General features: G+C 31.5%; 1 protein-coding gene and 1 long non-coding RNA gene across 2 annotated transcripts; both read right to left on the bottom strand.

Annotated features, from left to right (window-relative positions):
- Positions 1–2,108: 2,108 nt before the first annotated feature.
- LOC133334003 (eukaryotic translation initiation factor 5) lies at positions 2,109–5,303 on the bottom strand. Its single transcript, XM_061542302.1, has 3 exons — positions 5,077–5,303; positions 4,542–5,003; positions 2,109–2,814 (listed from the first exon to the last, which is right to left on the bottom strand). The coding sequence occupies exons 1-3, from the start codon at positions 5,287–5,289 to the stop codon at positions 2,110–2,112; spliced, it is 1,380 nt and encodes a 459-aa protein (XP_061398286.1). The 5' UTR covers positions 5,290–5,303; the 3' UTR covers position 2,109.
- Positions 5,304–6,324: 1,021 nt separating this feature from the next.
- LOC133334030 (uncharacterized) lies at positions 6,325–22,050 on the bottom strand. Its single transcript, XR_009754477.1, has 3 exons — positions 21,967–22,050; positions 10,613–10,709; positions 6,325–6,397 (listed from the first exon to the last, which is right to left on the bottom strand). It is a non-coding gene; the product is annotated as an uncharacterized LOC133334030 (long non-coding RNA).
- Positions 22,051–23,746: the final 1,696 nt, after the last annotated feature.

Below are 23,746 nucleotides of genomic sequence, written 5' to 3'. Positions count from 1 at the left end.
TCCAAGATGGAAGAAGGTACAGGGGCGGGCGTCTACTGTGAAAGGCTAGGCCTTGAGTTAACCTACAAGCTGGATTGCAAGCTGAAGTCTTCGCGATTTGGAAGGCAGCGGAATTGATAAAAAGTCCGGAGGCAGTGGTCGTTGAACCGGTGACTATCTTTGTGGATAGTCAAGCGGCTGTTAAAGCCATCAAATCTTGTTATATCAAATCTGAGGCCGTCCTCAAGTGTAGAGCAGCTTTGGAAGAACTTACTTACAGCTATCGGTTGTGTTGGCTACCAGGATATTGTGACATCTTGGATAATGAAAGAGCGGACGAACTAGCTAGACGAGGATCTCAATCCACAGATATAGCAATTGATGACTCAATTAAACCGCCCATATGTCATTTTTACCGGAACTTTGAGGCGTTCTTCGACGAAAGAGCCTATGAACTTTGGTACAACGAACCTAGTTACAATGTGTCAAGATCTATTTGGGCGACTCCGTCTACCAAAAGAACGTACTCATTGGTGAACCTGAGCAAAGCTGAAATAAGAGTAATGACAGGAATCATTACTGGTAACTGCTATATCAGGGCTTTTACTAGTAAATGGGATCTTGATGCAATTGATTACTGTAGACTTTGCGTTGACGACGAGGAGGAGACGGAGACAATTGAGGATCTCCTGTGTCATTGCCCATAGCTGGCTTACAGGCGCCACAGACTAGTGGGTGCCCATTTTCTACCGATTCTTAGCTTCTTCTCAACAACCGAACCTGCTCTAATCTACAGCATAATTAGAAACCTAAAGTGGTTAGGAAAGTGCAACCTTGACACGTAACACATCTTCTGTTTGATTCCTATAGCCATCGACCTTATTCCAATCTTAAATTTTTTAAATCTTCCTGCAAGCTTCTCATCTCTCTTTATTTCGCCAATCTTCTCTCCCCTATAGATCTGTCCTTATCTGTTATCTTCTCGTGGATGATCACAACGGACCTAACGGTCTCAGAGTGCTGCAGCTACATAAGTGCAACACATCCCCAAACCAAACCAAGGAAAAGACTAAACTTGTGATTTATCAGGCATTGATCGATTGTCATCTTGAATATTTTTGCCATTGTATATGCCCATAAAAAATCTACGCCTTGAGATAGACCCGAAAATAATTTTTTAAGTCTTTATCATAAAAAATATTTTAAAAAAAAAAAAAAAAATACACCTTTGTAGGGTCTTTGAAAAACAAAATTTGAGGTTAGATTCGGATTTTTTTTTTAATTTCTTTCCAAAAAAAAAATACAATTAATTTTTTTAATAATTTTTTATTAATAATTGTTTATATATTTATTGTTTTTTTGAGAGGAAAAAGTTAATTGCATAAAAATATTGAATATATATTTTTTTTCTTAAAAAATAACCAAAAACAGTGGGACAAAATAATAAAAAATGAAAGAAATATTTAATGAAATGACGTAGACAATATATATGAAATAAAATAAAAACCACTAAATTACGAAATTAAAAAAAAAGATTTTTTTTTTGAAAATGGTATTTCAGAAAAAAAATTTCCAAAAATTTACGAGAGGGGAAGAAAACATTCTCCCCACCCCAAAGGAACTTTGTGAGGAAAAGAAAATAGGGGGAAAAGTAAGCAAAAGTTTTCAAAAAATACCATCAGTTTTTTTAATTTTAAATTTTTTTTATTTCTTTTTTCATATTTTTAAAAAAATTTCATTGGAAAAAACTAAAATAAAATATACATTATTTTTTTGGAAAAGCAAAGAGAAAAAAATACAAAGAGAAAAATGGAAACCCAGTATTTATGGAAAGCAATATAAGTTATTTTTTTATAAATTTTTGTTATTTTGCAAAAAATAAAATTGAAAAAACAAACAGAACAGAACCATATAATAAATCAAAAAACAAAAACATTTTTTTGTAGGGATTGAATTCAAAATACAAAAAATTCTAGAGGTCTTCTTTTTCAATATAAAAAGTGGTGTTCAAGGGTTATTAAGAAGAAGAGGAAGAAGAAGAGGGGGGTTTGCTATTTTTATTTTGTAAGTATATGCGTGATTTCTTTTTTCAAATTTGCTTTTGTTGTAGCTTTTGTTTCTTTCCTTCCTTTAGATATCATCAATATCAATTTCTTCACCATCATCATCGTCCTCTTCGATAACCTTCTTGGTAACCTGTGTTACCTGCGCCTTAAGCGGCTCAACACGAGCCCTATCATTATACTCAATCTCAACCTCTGAATCTTCTTCGTCTTCTTCTTCGGACGACTCCTCCTCTTCGGCCTCCTTCAACCACTGAATAAACGGTTTGGCCTTCTCATGGATTTCGGTGGCCACCTCACGGGATACATATTTCTTGCTAACCTTCAGCGACCAATCCAAAATCACCTTTTCATCCAAAATATCCGTGTCATAGAAGAGCTTGAAAATACCGGCAACCTTAGGCATCAATTTCTCCTTGTGCAGGGCAATAATCTGTTCGATGCCACCGATCAAATAACGTTGAGCCTTGGGATTGTTGTGAGTGAAGCGCAACAATAGGACACGATGTTTGCGTACATCTTGAGTCAAATTATCGGAGAAGAGCAATTCAGCCAAGACCAATGGGGCCTTATGGACAATATCCAAACGTTCGGCTTCGATCAGCAGCTCTTTGTGTTCGGCCACGGCATCCAATTTGCCATCGTCCAACTTCTTTTTGACGATTTCATAGAAAATATCGATACGTTCCTTTTCGGTTTTATCGTAATCATCGGAAATGGTCATGCTCTTGGCGCCATCGGTTAAATCTTGGAGACGAGCGCGAATGGCTTCCTGGAAAGGAAGGAAAAAAAATGAATACAAAATTAGAAATTGTTCTTTAAAATATATCGATAATTATTCCGAAATATTGATAAAAAAAATTTCCATAGTAGAGAAAAATTATCGATAACACTTTTTGTGTAGAGAAAAATTATCGATAATTTTTCTCTACGATAGTAAATTTTCTCTATGGAAAATTTATCGATAGTAAATTTTCTCTATGGAAAATTTATCGATAGTAAATTTTCTCTATGAAAAATTTATCGATAGTAAATTTTCTCTATGGAAAATTTATCGATAGTAAATTTTCTCTATCGAAAATTTATCGATAGTAAATTTTCTCTATAGAAAATTTATCGATAGTAAATTTTCGTTATAGAAAATTTATCGATAGTAAATTTTCGTTATAGAAAATTTATCGATAGTAAATTTTCGTTTTATTATTATCGATAATTTTTTTTAATATAAAAAATAACCGATATTTATAAATATAAAAAAATAATTATCGTTATTTTTAATATAAAAAAAATCAATATTTTTAATATAAAAAAAATAATCAAATTTTTTAATATAAAAAAATAATCGATATTTTTTAATATAAAAAAATAATCGATTTTTTTTTAATATAAAAAAAATAATCAATATTTTTTAATATAAAAAAATAATCGATATTTTTTAATATAAAAAAATAATCGATTTTTTTAATATAAAAAAATAATCGATTTTTTTAATATAAAAAAATAATCGATTTTTTTAATATAAAAAAATAATCGATTTATTTAATAATAAAAAAATAATCGATATTTTTTAATATAAAAAAATAATCGATATTTTTTAATATAAAAAAATAATCGATATTTTTAATGTAAAAAATAATCGATATTTTTTAATATAAAAAAATAATAATCGATATTTTTAATATAAAAAAATAATAATCGATATTTTTAATATAAAAAATAATTATCGCTATTTTTTTAATATAAAATAATAATTATCGATATTTTTTAATATAAAAAAAATTATCGATATTTTTTAATAAAAAAAAAATTATCGATATTTTTTAATATAAAAAAATAATTATCGATATTTTTTTAATATAAAAAAAATAATTATCGATATTTTTTAATATAAAACAATAATTGCCGATATTTTTTTTAATATAAAAATTTAATTATCGATGTTTTTTAATATAAAAAAATAATTATCGATAATTTTTTAATAAAAAATAAGATAGATTTGTAAGATCGATTATTGTAGATAATTATTCTTAACAAAAAATTATTATTGACATTTTTTTGACATAACAAAATAATTATCGATAATTATTTGTTAAAAAAATATCGATAATTTTGTGTTACAAAAAAATTATTATCGATAATTTGTTGTTACAAAAAATTATAATCGATAATTTGTTGTTACAAAAAATTATTATCGATAATTTGTTGTTACAAAAAAATTATTATCGATAATTTGTTGTTACAAAAAAATTATTATCGATATTTTTCTATACGGAAAATTTATTATCGATATTTTGTTGTTACAAAAAAATTATTATCGATAATTTTGCGCTCTAAAAAATATATTATCGATAATTATTATTTACAAAAATTTAATATCGATAATTTGTTCTTACAAAAAAATTATTATCGATATTTTTCTATACGGAAAATTTATTATCGATAATTTTGCGCTACAAAAATCGATAATTTTTTATGAAAAAAAATATATTCCTCACTCACCTTCGACACATCAACACTCCATTCATCGGCATCATCATCACCATTTGTCTCCGGCAATGCAGCACTGATCTCGGCCTCAGTTTGGCTAGCCTGATTACCACCATCCGAATCATTATCGGAATTCTTATTCATCGAAGCATTGCCAGCATCACCATTTTCACCATTCTTACCCTTGCCGCGTTTTGAACGTTTTCCCTCGGTCAGAGATGATCCCTGGGCAGCGGGATTGATGGTGGGTGGATTTTTCAAAATGAAAGTATTCACCTTATGATTGACTTTCAGCAGACCATGGAAACCACATGCTTTGCATGATTGGGAGATGGTTTGATTACGATTTGAAACGGTCAAATCAGTTTCGGGATTATCGCATTCGGGGCAGAGTACAAATTTGCGTATAAAACCATCGAGAAGATCTTGCAGTTTGGCGGCATCATGCGAACCGTTGACAATGAAACGTTCGTTCTGTAAAGAGAGGGGGGAGAGGGGGATTAGTGGTTTGTAGAAGTGAAAAGGGGGTGGGTTAGTGTTGCCTTACCTTATGATCGAATTGGGTTTGGGCACCCAATTCACAGCCAAAATATTTTGTGGGATAGGTGGCTGGTCTACCAATGGCCCTGGCCACATCGGCCATGTTGACAATGACAGTCTTAATGCCATTACCCTTGCCCTCAACCTTGGCCTGGATACGGGGCATTTTATAGCGATAGAAAATATCGGTGACATTGCGGTTTACGTTGACGGTACCCATTTTGGTGGTTGTTTACTCTTTTTCTTGATAACACAAATAAGGATTGTTGGGGCTCTCTTTTACTCTCGTGCTCTCTCAATCTCTCAGTTTTACGAAGCGGCTGCTAGTCCTGGTTTTTCCAAAGACGATGACTTTTTTGAGCGTCGTTTTGTTTTTGTGTTCTAAAAATCAAAACCAAACAAATATTATGTCTCTCTTTCTCTATGTCGCTCTCTCTCTCTCAGTGACACTCTCTCTCCCTTTTTAGCTTAAAAGGCTTTCATGGAGTTGCAAATAGCGGCGGCCAGGCTGATAACAAACGTTTTCAATTGTTTGTTGTGGTCGAACTTCCTCCTCGTGGGTCCAACAGCTTGAAGAAGACTGCAGATCGGTTGTGGGCTTAAAATGTTTATTTTTTGATTTGTTATATGGTTTTATAAGAGTTGGCAAATTCATGAAGTTTGCTTTTTGTATAGAGGGCGTTGTTGTCGTTGGGTAATAAATCTTGGATGTTTTCAGAGTGGTGCTGCTGCGGGGTGGCGGGTATTTATAACCTTCTATTTACGACAATTGCTGTTCTACTCTGTTGTTTGGATTTCAATTAATTTTTGTTTTTATAACTTGATAAGGGCGATTTGTTGTTGTTGTATTTTTTTTGCAGGATTTTTAAATCAATAGCTGCTCCGGCAATAATCGGATTTTGTTTTGGATCTGGTTTTTATATATTTGTTTTCTTTATATGAAAAATCTGCTTCTGCTCTCCTTTTCAAAGGTGTTTCCGCTTCTTTACTTTATTATTTTTCTTTTACTTCTTCCAATGCAACCATTAACCAGGTGCAAATGTCCCACACTCCCTATTTTTTTCTTTGGGGTGCTGTATTTTGATTTTTTTTTTTTGGATTTTTTTGGGTATTTTTTTAAATTTTTTTTGTAGATTTTTTTTCGCTTTACATTAGCTGTTGTTGTTTTGTTATATTTTTATTATTTTATAAAAATAGTAATTTGTTGTTGTTGTGGTTAAAATTCGAATAAACGAGGGCAATGTTTTGTTGAAAAACGACGACAAATGCCTCACGTTTCTCTAAAAGGTTGCAGCTTCCGATGTCTGTTACTAGAAAATTTTGAAGTCCTGGAAAAAAATAAAATGGAGAAAAATTAGATTCAAGGAATAAAAATTAAAAAAAAAAAAAAAAAATTTAAACCGAAATTTTATCATTTTTGATAGGAAGAACCCATAATAAAAAATTACAGCCAATTCGGTTGATAAATACGCCCAATCTCCTCAAAATATTGAATAATAGGGGTACTTTTACATGATATATGGGGACTACCCTAAAATGTAGACCAATATTGATAATTTTTGGTGGGAAGATTTTCTACCCAATGAGTAACCCAAATACCAAATTCCAGGCAATTTGGTTGATAAACACAACCAATCTCCTCAAAATATCGAAATTTTATAGGTTATGTTATATGGGAGCTACCCTAAAAAGTAAACCAATATTTTTAATTTTTAGTAGGATGATGTATTACCCCATGAGAAACCATAATAACAAATTGCAGGTATTTCGGTTGATAAACATGCCCGAAATACCCAAAATACCGAATAATAGTGATATTTTTACATGGAGACTACCCTAAAAAGTGGACCAATATTTATAATTTTTGGTAGCAAGATTTATTACCCAAAGAGTACCCAAAATAGCAAATTACAGAAAATTCGGTTGATATATACGCCCAATCTCCCCAAAATATGGAATATTTGGCAGTACCTTTATACGGGGACTACCCTAAAAAGTAGACCAATTTCTATCATTTTTGGTAGGAAGCTTTTCAACCTAATGAGTAACCAAAATATAAAATTGCAGGCAATTCGGTTGATAAACATGCTCAATCTCCCCAAAATTTTGAATATTTGGGAGTACTTTTACATGGAGACTACCCTAAAAATTTGGCCAATATTTGTAATTTTTGGTTGCAATATTTGTTACCCAAAGAGAATCCAAAATAGCAAATTACAGAAAATTCGATTGATAAATACGCCCAATCTCCCCAAAATATCGAATATTTGGGAGTACCTTTATATAGGGACTACCCTAAAAAGTGGACCAAGATTTATAATTTTTGGTAGCAAGCTTTACTACCTAAAAATAATCTAAAATAGGAAATTGCAGGCAATTCGTTTGATAAACACGCTCAATTTCCCCAAAATATCGAAATTTTATAGGTTATGTTATATGGGAGCTACCCTTAAAAGTAAAGCAATATTTATCATTTTTGGTAGGAAGATGTATTACCCCATGAGAGCCCATAATAACAAATTGCAGGCAATTCGCTTGATAAACGCACCGAATATCTCCAAATTACCGAATAATGGGGGTAACTTTACATGAGGACTACCCTAAAAAATGGACCAATATTGATCATTTTTGGTAGCAAGATTTGTTACCCAAAGAGAACTCAAAATATCAAATTGCAGCCAATTCGGTTGATAAACATGCCAGAAATACCCAAAATATCGAATATTAGGGGTAACATTATATGGCAACAACCCTAAAAAGTAGACCAATTTCTATAATTTTTGGTAGGAAGATTTGCCTCCCAATGAGAACTCAAAATACCAAATTACAGCCAATTTGGTTGATAATCGCACCCAATCTCCCCAAAATATCGAAATTTGGGAGGTAATTTTGTATGGGGGCTATCTTAAAAAATAGAGCAATATTGGTAATTTTTGGTAGGAAGATTTGTTACCCAAAGATAACTCAAAATGCCAAATTGCAGCCAATTCGGTTGAAAAAAAAGAATTAAAAATTCCCAAAATACTGAAATTTTATAGGTTATGTTTAATGGGAGGTACCCTAAAAAGTAGACCAATTTCAATAATTTTTGGTAGGAAGATTTCCTACCCAATGAGAACCAAAAATATCAAATTACAGACAATTCGCTTAATAAACACGCTCAATCTGCCTTAAATGCAGAATAAATGTGGGACCCTTTCTATTTTCAAGACATTTCCCTAGCAAAAAATGAACTACAAAATCAAACCTATATATTATCTGACAAAAAAATCCAAAACTTTTCTACTATATACTACATTTTTTTGTTCAAGTTAATGCGGCTAGCATAGCGTAACCTTGACCGTTTAAATGTGCTATGCGCAATCTATCCATCAAAATATTTCCATTTCCCCCCCATTACAATAACATGTAAGTATGTATTTTATTTTGTAATTATATATTATACAAAAAACAATAATAACAACAACAATAATAAAAACAAATGTTCCATTTTTTCTATTACTTTTTACAAAACAAATGTGTACGAGAGGACTTCATCGTCAGGGTATGGGTAGGTAGTAGGTGGGTGGGTTTGGTTGGTTGGTTAGTTACCACAAGGAAGGAAGTATAAATGGGGATACCAACAAAATTCAAGCAAGCAAGGTAGGACAAACAAATTAAAAATTCACATGGAGGAAACAGAACTGAACTGTTGGGCGCCACAATTCAATAAAATATACATGAAATTATAATGGCGTGTGTTTACGTCATTAGGAAAAGAGAAAGAAAAAACAATGTGACACAAATTCAAACAAAAAAAGAACAAGCACACTAGCAGTCAAGTAATAACACAAACACAAGAGACAAAAAACTAAAGCCTACTTTCAGGCGTAACCAAATTCACACCAAATGGGGGGTGAAAGAAAAAAAAACTTTTTCTGGTTGTTAAAGAAAAACAAAACAGAAAAAACGTGGGTAGCAAAGGAAAATAGAATAGGAAAACAGTAAATAAAAGCATGTGTAGAGTGTTAAATGACAAACAAATACACACACTTCGTGGGAAAAGGTATGACAAATAAATTTTATTGCCTTTTTTCGGTTGTTACTACCATGAGGGACGCCATTATAACCAAATAAAACATAAATAAATACCGACATTATCTAAAATAGTAATGCGGCATACAGGTGTACATTGATTTGTTTTTGTATTACATTGCGGAACTGAAACAAAATCCCAATAAGATTGGAATTTGGGAGATAGCGTTATATGGGGGCTATGCAAAAAAGTGGACCAATTTCTATAATTTTTGGTAGGAAGATTGGCTACGCAAAGATAACTCAAAATACCAAATTGCAGCCAAATAGATTGAAAAAAATTCCCAAAATCCCAAAAATACTGAAATTTTAAAGGTTATGTTATATGGGAGCTACCCTAAAAAGTAAACCAATATTGATAATTTTTGGTGGGAAGATGTATTACCCCATGAGAATCCATAATAACAAATTGCAGACAATTCGATTGATAAACACGAACAATCTTCCCAAAATATCGAATATTAGGGGTCATTTTATATGGGGGCTACCATAAAAACTAGATCAATTTCTATAATTTTTGGTAGTGAGATTTGTCACCCAATGAATGTCCAAAATACCAAATTGCAGCCAATTCGGTTGATAAACAAACCCAATCTGCCCAAAATACCGATTATTAGGGGTACCTTTATATGGGAACTACCCTAAAAAGTAGGCCAATTTCGATAATTTTTGGTAGGAAGATTGGCTACCCAAAGGGAACTCAAAATACCAAATGACAGTCAATTCGTTTAAAAAACGAACCCGAAATCCCCATAATATCGAAATTTTGGAGGTAACTTTATGTGGGGACTACCCTAAAAAGTAGACCAATTTCTATCATTTTTGGTAGGAAGATTAGCTACCCAAAGATATTCTAAAATACCAAATGACTGTCACCCAAATACCGAATATTTGGGGGTACCTTTACATAAGGACTACCCTAAAAAGTGGACCAATTTCTATAATTATTGGTAGGGAGATTGGCTACCCAAAGAGAACTCAAAATATCAAATTACAACCAATTCGGTTGATAAATACGCCCAATCTTCTCACAATATCGAATATTTAGGGGTACCAATATATGGGGGCTACCCAAAAAACTGGACCAATATTTATATATTTTGGTACAAAGATTGGCTACCCATTGACAATCCAAAATCTCAAATTGCAACCAATTCTGTTGATAAACACGCCCATTCTCCCCAATATATCGAATATTTAGGTGTATCATTATATGGGGGCTACCCCAAAAAGTAGACCAATATTTATAATTTTTTGTAGCAAGCTCTGCTACCCAAAGAGAACCCAAAATACCAAATTGCAGTCAATTCGGTTGCTAAACACACCCGATCTGCCCAAAATAACGAATATTAGGGATCACCTTATATGGGGACTACCCAAAAAAGTAGTCCGATTTCTATAATTTTTGGTAGGAAGGTATAATACCCCATGACATATATATATATATATATATATATAACAATACATACCTATGACTTAAATAGCGCCGATGTGAATTCATGCACGAACTAACTAAGTTGCTCCGTTGAGGTGGAGATGGAGGTGTTTGCTGGTATACTGGTGTTTCTGTAATGAGAAAAAAATAATACAAGATAAAAAATTAATTAAATTTAATAAAAAAAATATAACACAATAAAAATTGGTTCAAATTTATATTTATTCAGAAAATAAATTGAAAATGAGGCATATTAAAGCTATCTTCCAAATTAGGCCAAAGGTTCCCGTAAAACCTCATTTTAGAGGCTTGGTGTAGAGAGAAGAAATATTCTACAGAAAATTCCATAGGGGGTCTTCGACCAAAAGATTTCTCTAACTATATTATAAAACATTTAAAAATCGGGTCAAGTTTGTATATATTTGTTAAATAATTTGTAAATGGGTAATATTATAGCTATCTTCCGAATTAGGCCAAAAATTCCGCTGAAACCACATTTTAGAGGCTTGGTGTAGAGAGAAGAAATATTCTACAGAAAATTCCATAGAGGATCTCCGACCAAAAGATTTCTCTATCTATACTATATATAGGAATTAAATATCGATTCAAATTTGGTTATATTAAAAAAAAAAAATAAATTAAAAATTGGGCATATTAAAAAGCTATCTTCCAAATTAGACCAAAAATTCCGCTGAAACCACATTTTAGAGGCTTGGTGTAGAGAGAATAAATATTTTACAGAAAATTCCATAGAGGGTCTCCGACCAAAGGATTTATCTAACTATACTATAAAACATTTAAAAATCGGATCAAGTTTGGTAATAAAAATAAAATGGAAAAAATGATTACCAATTTATTGTTTTCCCAAATTAGGCCCAAATATCCCACATTCTCTCATTTTAGAGGCAGAAAATTCCACTATGGGTCTCCGAATAACAAATTTCTCCAACTACACTAATATAGCAATTAAAAATCGATTTAAATTTGGTTATAATTAGAAAATAATTTAAAAATGAGTCATATTATAGCTATCTTCCGAATTTGGCCAAGAATTCCGCTAAAACCTCATTTTAGAGGCTTGCTGTAGGGAGTAGAAATATTCTACAGAAAATTTCATAAAGGGTCTTCGACCAAAGGATTTCTTTAACTATACTATAAAACAGTTTAAAATCGGGTCAAGTTTGGTAATATAAAGAAGTTGGAAAAAATGATTACCCAATTATTGTTTTCCCAAATTAGGCCCAAATATCCCATATTCTCTCATTTTAGAGGCATGACATAAAGGGAAGAATTATTCTACAGAAAATTCCATAGAGGGTCCCCGATCAAAAGATTTCTCTATCTATACTATATATAGGAATTAAAAATCGATTCAAATTTGATTATATTTAGAAAATAATTTAAAAATGAGTCATATTATAGCTATCTTCCAGATTAGGCCAACAAATCCGGTGAAACCTCATTTTAGAGGTTTGCTGTAGAGAGAAGAAATATTCTACAGAATATTCCATAGGGGGTCCCCGACCAAAAGATTTCTCTAACTATATTATAAAGCAGTTAAAAATCGGATTAATTTTGGAAATATAAAAAATGTTTTGAGCAAATCTTCTCAAAAAAAAAGTCCTGGCAACCCAGTCCCGAGAGAGAGTGAGTGAGTAGAGAGTAAATTTTTTTCTTAGCCAACATAAAAGAGAATTGTTTTGAACCCTCCCAAAAAAGTTCAATTCAATGAGATGAGATTTGGTAAGGTCAGTTAAGGCCTCTGCCAAAGCACATACAATATACATATGAGGAGGTGAGGTTCCTGCACAAGATGCCTGGCTGGCTGACTGCTTGTCAGGCAGTCTGTGTGTATAATAATACGACTTAATGAGTTCATCTTCTTCTTCCTTTTTTCTTTTATCTGAGAAAAAAAAAAATTCTTGGAAAAAAATCAATAATTTAAAAAAAAAGAATCCTTTCTTTCCTCATAGCTATACTTACTTGTAGTATTGGGTTTATGGTAGGCGTAGGACGACACCACAAATTGTAAAAATGACAAAGAGCCCACCATATGATGATGATGCTCTGTTTCGGCCAACAAATTCCTCAACGCGTTCAAAGTGAAATTTTCAACAAAAAACACTTGAAAAAGTTTTTTTTTTCTTTTTAATAAAATTGGTGTTCGAAAAAAAGTCTGCTTTTTTCTTCTACTTTAGGTTCCTTTTTTCTTTTTTGGAAAGGAAAAGAGATTTTATTTTGCAATAATTAGACTATAAAAAAATAATTTATCAGAAAAAAATCTAGAGAGGGTGGAGGAGGAAAAAAAACACTACAACTTTATTTCACGCGAGGTGGGCTGGCTGGCTTTCTTTTTTATATACTACAAATAAAATTTTGTTACACACACACACAATCACACTTCAAGTCTTTGCCCGAAAAAAATAGACGTGTTAAATTGCAATGACCTAGGCTCACGCAATATTTAATGGCTGGTTGGTATTTTATTTTTTTCTTTTCCTTCACGGATGTGGTCTAGTTCCTGCAGAGATTTTTTTTGTTATTTTATTTAATTTTTTTGCTCTACAATTTTTTTACTATTTTTCAAAACACTAAAACCAATGTTAACTAGAAATTATTTTTAATTTTTTTCTTTCGAAAAACTCCAAGTAGTTCTAGAAAGAAAAAATCTTTTTGAATTCCTCCACTTGGTGTGTATACTTCAATAGAAAATTTTTTTTGGTGGAGGCTAACGATTATTATTGGGAAAATTTGCTGGTGGTGCTGCTGCGGCTTTGGCTGCTGCTTCTGCTACGGCTACTCCTCTTTGGTTATGGATTTATTTTCCGTTTGCTAAAATTTATTATTTTCTTTTCCGAATCGAAAACGTTGGTCAAACTTAGGATTCACTAAATGTATCGACGTGTCAAGCTCTTTGAAAAGACTAAATGCAAACGGCCAAGTAGGATACCTAGCATAGTTTTAGGGGCAAAAATAATTTGTATCGATGGCTCCTCTCATATACATATTTCCATACAAAGAGAGAGAGAAAGAGGAGTAAGGTATTTTTTCTCATAATTCTCTATTCATATTCAAATTGAGTCCTTTTTGGAGAGTATCACAATTCGCTTCTCTCGGAATATAGGCTATGACAGAGAGGGAGAGAGTAGTACAGTAACTCATGTTGATGTCGTCAACAAACTAAAGCATATTGTTAGGCACATTATTAAATTTCAAACAAACAAAACATTGTGGCATATTTTTAGGCGTAATCGTTTTCCAAGATTAGGCCAAAAATTCCGACAAAACTTCATTATAGAAGCTTGGTGCAGAGAGAAGAAATATTCTACAGAAAATTCCATAGGGGGTGTCCGAACAAATGATTTCTCTAACTATACTACAAAACAATTAAAAATCGGTTGAAGTTTGGAATTATATAAAAGGTTGAAAAACATTTTGCAAGTTATCATTTTCCAAGATTATGCCAAAAATTCCGACAAAACTTAATTTTAGAGGCTTGGTGTAGAGAGAAGAAATATTCTACAGAAAATTCCATAGGGGGTCTCCGACCAAAAGATTTCTCTAACTATATTATAAAACAGTTAAAAATCGGGTCAAGTTTGGATATATTTGTTAAATAATTTATAAATGGGTAATATTATAGCTATCTTCCGAATTAGGCCAAAAATTTCGGTAGAACTTCATTTTAGAGGCTTGGTATTAAAAAAAAAAAGTTGAAAACAAATTTTGCAATTTATCGTTTTCCAAGATTAGGCCGAAAAATTCCGGTAAAACCTCATTTTAGAGGCTTGCGGTAGAGAGAAGAAATATTCTACAGAAAATTCCATAGAGGGTCTCCAACCAAAAGTTTTCTCTAACTATGCTATAAAACAGTTAAAAATCGGGTGAAGTTTGGATATATTTGTAAAATAATTTTTTAAATGACTAATATTATAGATATCTTCCGAATCAGGCCGAAAATTCCGATAAAACTTAATTTTAGAGGCTTGCGGTAGAGAAAATAAATATTCTAAAGAAAATTCCATAGAGGGTCTCCGACCAAAGGATTTCTCTAACTACACTAATATAGCAATTAAAGATCGATTCAAATTTGGTTATTTTTAGAAAATAATTTATAAATCGGTAATATTATGGCTATCTTCCAAATTAGGCCAAAAATTTCGGCAAAACCTCATTTTAGAGAGTTTATGAAGGGAGAAGAAATATTCTACAGAAAATTCCATAGAGGGTCTCCAACCAAAATATTTCTCTAACTATACTATAAAACAGTTAAAAATCGATTTAAATTTTGATATATTTAGAAAATTATTTAAAAATGAGTCATATTAGCTATCTTCCAAATTAGGCTGATAATTCCGGTAGAACCTCATTTTAGAGGCTTGGTGTAGAGGGAAAAATTTTTCTACGGAAAATTCCATAGAGGGTCTCCGACCAAAAGATTTCTCTAACTACACTATAAAACAGTTAAAAATCGGATCAAGTTTGAACATATTTGGTAAATAATTTTAAAATGAGTCATATTATAATTATCTTCCAAATTAGGCCAAGAATTCCGCTAAAACCTCATTTTAGAGGCTTGGTGTAGAGGGAAAAAATATTCTACAGAAAATTCCACTATGGGTCTCCGAACAGTAAATTCCTTCTATCTTCCGAATTAGGCCGAAAATTCCGACAAAACTTCATTTTAGAGGCTTGCGGTAGAGAGAAGAAATATTCTACAGAAAATTCCATAGGGGGTCTCCGAATAACATGCTATAAAGCAGTTACAAATCGGGTCATAGGCTTAATTTTTTAAAGACTTAATAGACTTCCTTAAAAAAAATATATATTTTTTCAATGAATCATCAAAAAAAAAAAATCAAATAAAATTTGGTCATAGATGAAGCATTTTCTTGAAATCGAATTTAAAGCAAACATATCACACATCATTCTAGACTAAATTCAATAGGCTATACAGAATTTCCTGTCAATCGGACAAACGGTAGACCTTTGGTGGCCCATTTTCATAAAATCGAAGGAAAATATATATGGGAGCTATACCGAAATATAAACCTATTTACAACAAACTCAAAACACATCATTCTAAGCTCAATTCATTACGCAATACCAAATTTTGTGTCAATCGGTCAAACGGTAGACCTTTGGTGGTTCATTTTCATGAAATCGCAGGGAAATATACAAGGGAGCTATATTGTAATCTGAAGCGATTTCAACCAAACTTAGCACACATCACTGTAGACTCAATTAAGTATGATATACCAAATTTCATGGCAATCGAACATACAATAGGTCTTTGGTGGGCTATTTTCGTGAAATCGGAGGAAAATATATATGGGAGCTATATCGAAATTTGAACCGATTTTCATCAATTTCAAAAGACTTTATCTTTGGGCCAAATAAATGAGCTGTACCAAATTTTAGCTATTTTTTCTATTTTTTTTTTTTTTTTTTTTAATTGAAAAAAACAATAAACATCTCCTCTGAAAGGAAATAATTACAACATCAACAGCAACCACCATAATCCTCCAAACGGAAAAGATTTCAAATTAAATAATTTCCTTACAAATTTCCTGAAATGTCTACGCAACAATTTTCACGCTCTCTCTCTCTACCTCTCTTTTTCTATATCTCTCCATATATCCCTCAACAATTCTAGAATTTCGTTTTAGCTGCTGGCTGGCTGGCAGGCATCAGACAAAACAAAACGTAAAGCAAACATCTCCTCCTCTACTATGCGCAAACTCCAAAAACCGGTCAGCATTTTTATGGTCCTTGTAAAAATTGCGTTTTTGTTTTTGTATGGATGGATGTGGATGCAGCAGTCAAAGAGGAAAAAAAATAAAAGATGTTGTGCGGAAAGAAAGAACCAGATGATGATGCTGTTCATATACTAAGATGTATGATGAAAAAAAAAAAGAAAAAGTCTTATGGTGATATAATTTTTAAAAGAAAATTGAATAAAAAATCATTTTTTTTTAAATTTATTACAATATTCGGAGGAAATTATACAAGGGAGATATATCGAAGTCTGAAGCGATTTCAACAAAACTTAACATACATCATTCTATACTCAAATCATTACGCTATACCAAATTTCGTATCAATCGGACATACATGAGGCCTCTGGTGCACAATTTACCCAAAATCGGAGGAAAATATACAAAGGAGCTATATCGAAATCTGAACTGATTTACAGCAAACTTGACACACATTATTCTAGACACAATTCATTTTCTTATGCCAAATGTCGTGGGAATCGGACCATCTTTGGGTCTTTGGTGGACCATTTTCAAGAAATCGGAGGTAAATATACAAGGGAGCTATAACAAAATCTGAACCGATTTAAAGCAAACTTGACACACAATATTCTAGTCTCAATTCAATACGTTATACAAAATTGCATACCAATGGAAAAAAATTGGACCTTGAATATACTATTTTCTTCAAATTGAAGGAAAATCTACATGGGAGCTATATCGAATCTAATCGAACAAACGGTAGACCTTTGGTGGCCAATTTTCATGAAATCGGAGGAAAATATATACGGGAGTCATATCGAAATCTGCAGCGATTTCAATAAAACTTAACACACATCATTCTAGACTCAATTCAATACGCTATGCAAAATTTCGTGGCAATCGGAACAACGTTAGGCCTTTGGTGCGCAATTTTCTTGAAATCGGAAGAAAATTTATATGGGAGCTATAACGAAATCTGAACAGATTTCAACCAAACTTAGCACACATCATTTTAGACTTAATTTAGTATCATATACCAAATTTTGTGACAATCGGAAAAACATTGGGCATTTTATGCACCATTTTCTTTAAATCGAATGCAATTACATATGGGAGCTATATCGAAATCTGAACCGATTTCAACAAAACTTAACACACATCGTTCTAAGCTCAATTCATTACGCCATACCAAATTTCATGGCAATCGGACAAACGATAAACGTTTGGTGGGCTTTTTTCATGAAATCGGGGGGAAGTATACAAGGGAGCTATATTGAAATCTGAAGCGATTTCAACAAAACTTAACACACATCATGCTAGTCCCAAATCATTTCCCTATGCCGAATTTCGTGGCAATCGGACAAATATGAGAGCTTTGGAGCACAATATTCTTGAAATCGAAAGAAAATCTATATGGTAGCTATATCGGAATCTGAAGCGATTTCAACAAAACTTTACACACATTATTCTAAGCTCAATTCATTACGCCATACCAAATTTCGTATCTATCGGACAAACGTTTGACCTTTGGTGCACAATTTTCTTGAAATCGGAAGAAAATCTATATGGGAGCTATATCGAAATCTAAACCGATTTCCGCCAAACTTAATACACACCATTCTAGACTCAATTCAGTAGGCTATACAAAATTTCGTGGCAATCGAACAAACTTTAGACCTTTGGTGCACAATTTTCTTGAAATCGGAGGGAAATATACAAGGGAGCTATATCGAAATCTAAACCGATTTAAAGCAAACTTGGCACACATCATTCTAGACTCAATTCATTTCCTTATGCCGAATTTCGTGGCAATCGGACAAATGTAAGAGCTTTTTTCTATTTTTTTATTTATTTATTTATTTTTTATGTATTTAATTATTTTTATTTATTTTTATTTTTTTTTTTATTTTTTTTGTATAATTTTTTGTGCAATTTAATTTCGATTTCTTTGACATTTATTTAAGCAATAATTACCAATTCAATTTGAATTTGTTTTAAATGGTAACAAAAACGGTATCGAATTGAATGCAATGGGCCCCATTTCAAGCAGGCAGACAGACAGACACGCACACACGGAAGCATGACAAAAATATTAAAACGTCATGGTGATGAAATGGGCAATGACAAAAAAAAAAACAGAAATTAAAAATCACGAAATGTGTCGAAGCAACAACAACAAACAAATAGACCGCAAACAAAAACATAACCAAGAAGAAAAAAAATTGAATTGAAAAAAACGAAGTAAATAAAAACAAAAACAACAACAGCTATAAAACGCCATTACCTCTTTTTAATGGCAAAAACCTCGCAAACCTCCACCATATGCCAAAGCAAAAAAAAGTAGAGGGGGGAGGGAATACAAAAACGAGCCCCAAACAATACAAAAAAATTGTTTTTTTGGGGAGAATGAATATTTTTGTTTGTTTTGTTTTTTTATTTATTTTTTTTTTTTCTTAAAAAAAAATCGTATGAAAAAAAACCGGTTTTATTGTTGGCCAAGAGGTTATCTTTTTTGTTGTTGTTTTGCTTGTTTGGTATGTGATGGTTGTTGGTGATATGCATTTTAGTTAAACAGACAGACACACACAAAAGTAAAATTTCGTGGCAATCGGACAAACCTAAGGTCTTTGGCGGATAATTTTCTTGAAATCGGAAGAAAATCTACAAGGAAGTTTCATCGAGATCTGAAGCTATTTCAACAAAACTTAGCACACATCAATCTAATACCAAATTTCGTAGCAGTCGGACAAACGAGACGTCTTTGGTGGACCATTTTCATGAAATCGGAAGAAAATCTATATGGAGATATATCGAAATTTGCACCGATTTCAAGCAAACTCGGCACATGTAATTCTATATTCAATTCAGTGCTCTATGCAAAATTTCGTATCAATCGAAGCAACTTTGCGTCTTTGGTGGACCATTTTCTTAAAATCGGACGAAAATTTATATGGGAGCTATATCGAAATGTGAAACAATTTCAACTAAACTTAACATACATCAATCTAAGCTCAATTCATTGCGCCATACCAAATTTCGTATCAATCGGACAAACGTTGGACCTTTGGTGCACAATTTTCTTGAAATTGGAAGAAAATCTATATGGGAGCTATATTGAAATCAGCAGCGATTTCAATAAAACTTAACATACATCATTCTAGACTCAATTCAGTAGGCTATACAAAATTTCGTGGCAATCGAACAAACTTTAGACCTTTGGTGCACAATTTTCTTGAAATCGGAGGGAAATATACAAGGGAACTATATCGAAATCTGAACCGATTTCCTCGAAACTTAACACACATCATGCTAGTCTCAATTCATTTCCCAATGCACAATTTCGTGGGAATCGGTCAAACTTTATGCCTTGTTTTGCATAATTTTCATGAAATCGTTGGAAAATATGCAAGGGAGCTATATCGAAATCTGAACCGACTTCCACCAAACTTAACACACATCATTCTAGACTCAATTCATTTCCCAATGCACAATTTCGTGGCAATCGGTCAAACTTTATGCCTTGTTTTGCATAATTTTCATGAAATCGTTGGAAAATATGCAAGGGAGCTATATCGAAATCCACAACGATTTCCACCAAACTTAACACACATCATTCTAAGCTTAATTCATTACGCTATACCAAATTTTGAATCAATCGGTCAAACTTTATGCCCCGTTTTGCACAATTTTCATGAAATCGGACGTAAATATATATGGGAGCTATACCGAAATCTGAACGGATTTCCACCAAACTTAACACACAAAATTCTAAGCTGAATTCATTACGCCATACCAAATTTCGTGGCAATCGGACAAACGATGGACCTTTGGTGGACCATTTTCATGAAATCGGAGGGAAATATACAAGGGAGCTATATCGAAATCTGAACCGATTTCCTCGAAACTTAACACACATCATGCTAGTCTCAATTCATTTATCTATGCCCAATTTCGTGGCAATGGGTCAAACTTTATGCCTTGTTTTACATCATTTACATGAAATCGCTGGGAAATATACAAGGGAGCTATATCGAAATCTGCGGCGATTTTCTCAAAACTTAATGCACTCCATTCTAAGCTTATTTCATTACGCTATACCAAATTTCAAGATAATCCGACAAACTTTGTGTCTTTTTTCGCATTACTTTCGTGAAATCGGAAGAAAATATACAAGGGAGCTATAACGAAATCTGAACCGATTCTCACCAACTTCAATGGGGTTCATCCTTAGGCCAAATAAATGGGATGTGTTAAATTTCAGCTTATTCGGAGTATAAATCCGACCTTAAATTTTGCTTACAAAAATACATGGCGAAGGGACTTGCGGGGGCAGGCTTAATCAACTCAGAAATGAATTCTAAATATATCCTCAAATGTAAATATGAATCTCTACATAACACCCCGTATCACATAGTGTGATGAAGAGTACAAAAAATCGTATATATGATTTCAAATCATGCCGCAAAACAAATCAATCACCAAAATTGTTAAATTTGATCTGTTCAGGTTTTAATTTCCATTAAAAAATGGTAAAAATAATCTACTCCCCCTTCCACCATCTATCACGTGCTGAAATCTTTTTTTTTTATCTTACTAGGTAATTAGACTTTTTTTTGGCACATGCCAAGCAGTAAATTTAGATAAAAAGAAGGGTAAGCAAAAAAAAAAAAGAGACGACGTCAAAAAATGACGAAAATCAAAATACAAAAAAAAAAAACATTTTGACGTCACCCGAGATCTCTAAAACATCACATTCTTTTATTGCCACTACAAAAACAAACCAGAATGTATTTGTTGTTGGTTTTTAAAGGTACACTTCTTGAATAGTTTAAATTTGTTTAAGATATGTCTTTTTTGTTGTTGTTGGTGTTTATGTCAACATAATTAAAAAAAAATAGTTTTGCAGATAGGAAAACCTACATATCTATATCTCAGTGTATTCCAAAAACAACAACAACAAAATTATAACAGCTACCTATAACCACACATACAATGGGGGGTTACGCATCTCATCATTTTTTTTTCAACCTTGAATTTGTTTATAGCCTCGCGGGCAAGTACCACATACGTGTTTGTTTCGAGTTCTTTGAAATGTCTTGAGATGTGACAAGAAGAAGAAGAAAAAGAAAGCAAAAACTAAATACGAATACAAGACCAGAAATGCTATTTAACTTGACTTAAGCCATTTTAGTCCCATGTCGGTAGCCCCTGCTAAATTTCCTGACAATCGGACAAACATTAGATTAGGTCTTTGGTGGACCATTTTCATGTAAATCGAAGGAAAATATAAATGGAAGATACAACGAAATCTAAGGCCATTATCGTCAAATTTCAATCTTTTCTTGGGCCAATAATAAACTTCCAAATCTTACTTTTTTTAACAACTAATAGATTCGAAATTGTGACTTTCTCCTCTTGGGACAATTAATAAATTCCAAATCCTTTGGTTTTTGACTTCTTATAGATTCAAAATTGTTACTTCCGCCTTTCACTTCCCTTCATCTTCCCTTTTGAATTCCTTGCTATCAATATTCCAATAACTTTCAGATTTATCAAAATCTTCTCGAGACTACCTTCTTAAACTATAAAAATTATTTTGTTTTATTTTTTTCAAATAAATATTCAAAAATTATAATTTTTTTGCACTTACCTAATATTCTTTCAAAAGTCATATAAAACAGTAAGTTCCCCTGCTTGGGGTGCGCCAAATAATCCACTCGGTTAAGATAGAAAGAGTTAGCGAACGAAGGGGTGTTGGGGGGTTTTTAAAGATTTGAAATTTTCTGTAATTGAAAAAAACGGAAAAAATTAAACACATTTTTTATTACAAAAATTTAAAAAAAAAATATTCATAAAATAAGCTTAAAAATAAAAAAAAAAAAATATATATATTTTTAATAATAATGTTTCCTCGAAGGAACATTTTTAATCGAAATCTTTTCACACATCATTCTAGGCTTAATTCAGAACGATGTACCAACTTCCGTGCAAATCGAAAGTTATATGAAGACTTTGGTGGATCCATTTACCTTAAATCTGACGAAAATATATATGGGATCTATATCTAAATCTGAACCGATTTTCACGAATCTTGGCACACATCAATTCCAGGCTTAATTCAGTACGCTGTACCAAATTTCGTGCAAATCGGAGGATATATAGGGACTTTGGTGCACCATTAACCTTAAATCGGACGAAAATATATATGGGAGCTAATATCTAAATCCGAACCGAAAATTTGCACACATCATTCTGGGCTTAATTCAGTACATTGTGCCAAATTTCATGCAAATCGGAAAATATTTAGGGACATTGGTGCACCATTTACCTTAAATCGGACGAAAATATATATGGGAGTTATATCTAAATCTAAACCGATTTTTCCCAATTTCAATAGGGTTCATCCTTGGGTCAAATAAATGAACTGTGCTAAATTTCATCCAATTCGAATCATAAATGCGACCTGTACTTTGTTTACAATTTAACATGGACAGACAGACGGACGGACGGACATGCATAAATCGACTTAGAAAGTGATTCTATGCATATTCTCAAAAGGAACCATGTAGCTATATCGTTTCTTTTCCCTTTTACAAACATATGCACAAAGACATAATACCCTGTACCACAGTGTGGTGAAGGGTATAAAAAATAAAATATAAAAAAAATAAAATATAAAAAAATAAAATATAAAAAAAATAAAATATAAAAAAAATAAAATATAAAAAAATAATATATAACAAAAATAAAATATAAAAAATTAATATATAAAAAAATAAAACATAAAAAATTAAAATATAAAAAAATAAAATATAAAATATAAAAAATTTAATTTAATAAAATGTATAACAAAATTAAATATATAACAAAATTAACTTAATAAAAAAATAAATTAATATATTTACAATAAAAAATTAAATAATATATTATTGCTTTTTTATTTATTTTATTTTTTAAACTCAACATTTATTTTTAAAGAAAAAATAATATTTCAGAAAAAATAAAAATATTTAAAAATTATTAAATAAAAATAATAAAAAAGATTTTTCAAAAAAATGTTTTTTAAATATTTTTAAAATAAAAAAAAATTATAGCGTCTCAAAATTTGTTTTTAAATATTTTTAATTGTTTTTGTTTTAAATATTTTAATTTTTTTTTAATAAAAATAAAAAGAGTTTCAAAAATATGTTTTTTAAATATTTTTAAAATAAAAAAATTAAAGCGTCTCAAAAATTTGTTTTTAAATAATTTTAAAAATAAAAAAAAATTAATAAAACATTTAAAAAACCTAAAAAAACCAAAATTAATTTTTGGTCTGTTCTAGAACAGCAAGAATCTATTATTTTTCGCTTTCATATAGGAAAAATTTGTACTTTTTTGCAAGTTCGGGAAAAGACATTTTAAAAGAATTATTAAAAAAAATTATAATA

The sequence above is a fragment of the Musca vetustissima genome, unplaced genomic scaffold (genome assembly GCF_032173495.1).
Source record: "Musca vetustissima isolate MV318-11 ecotype Yass unplaced genomic scaffold, APGP_CSIRO_Mvet_v1 utg2072, whole genome shotgun sequence".
Classification (NCBI taxonomy): domain Eukaryota; kingdom Metazoa; phylum Arthropoda; class Insecta; order Diptera; family Muscidae; genus Musca; species Musca vetustissima.
Note: the sequence above shows the minus strand (reverse complement) of the source record. Positions and strands in the feature narration are given on the sequence as shown.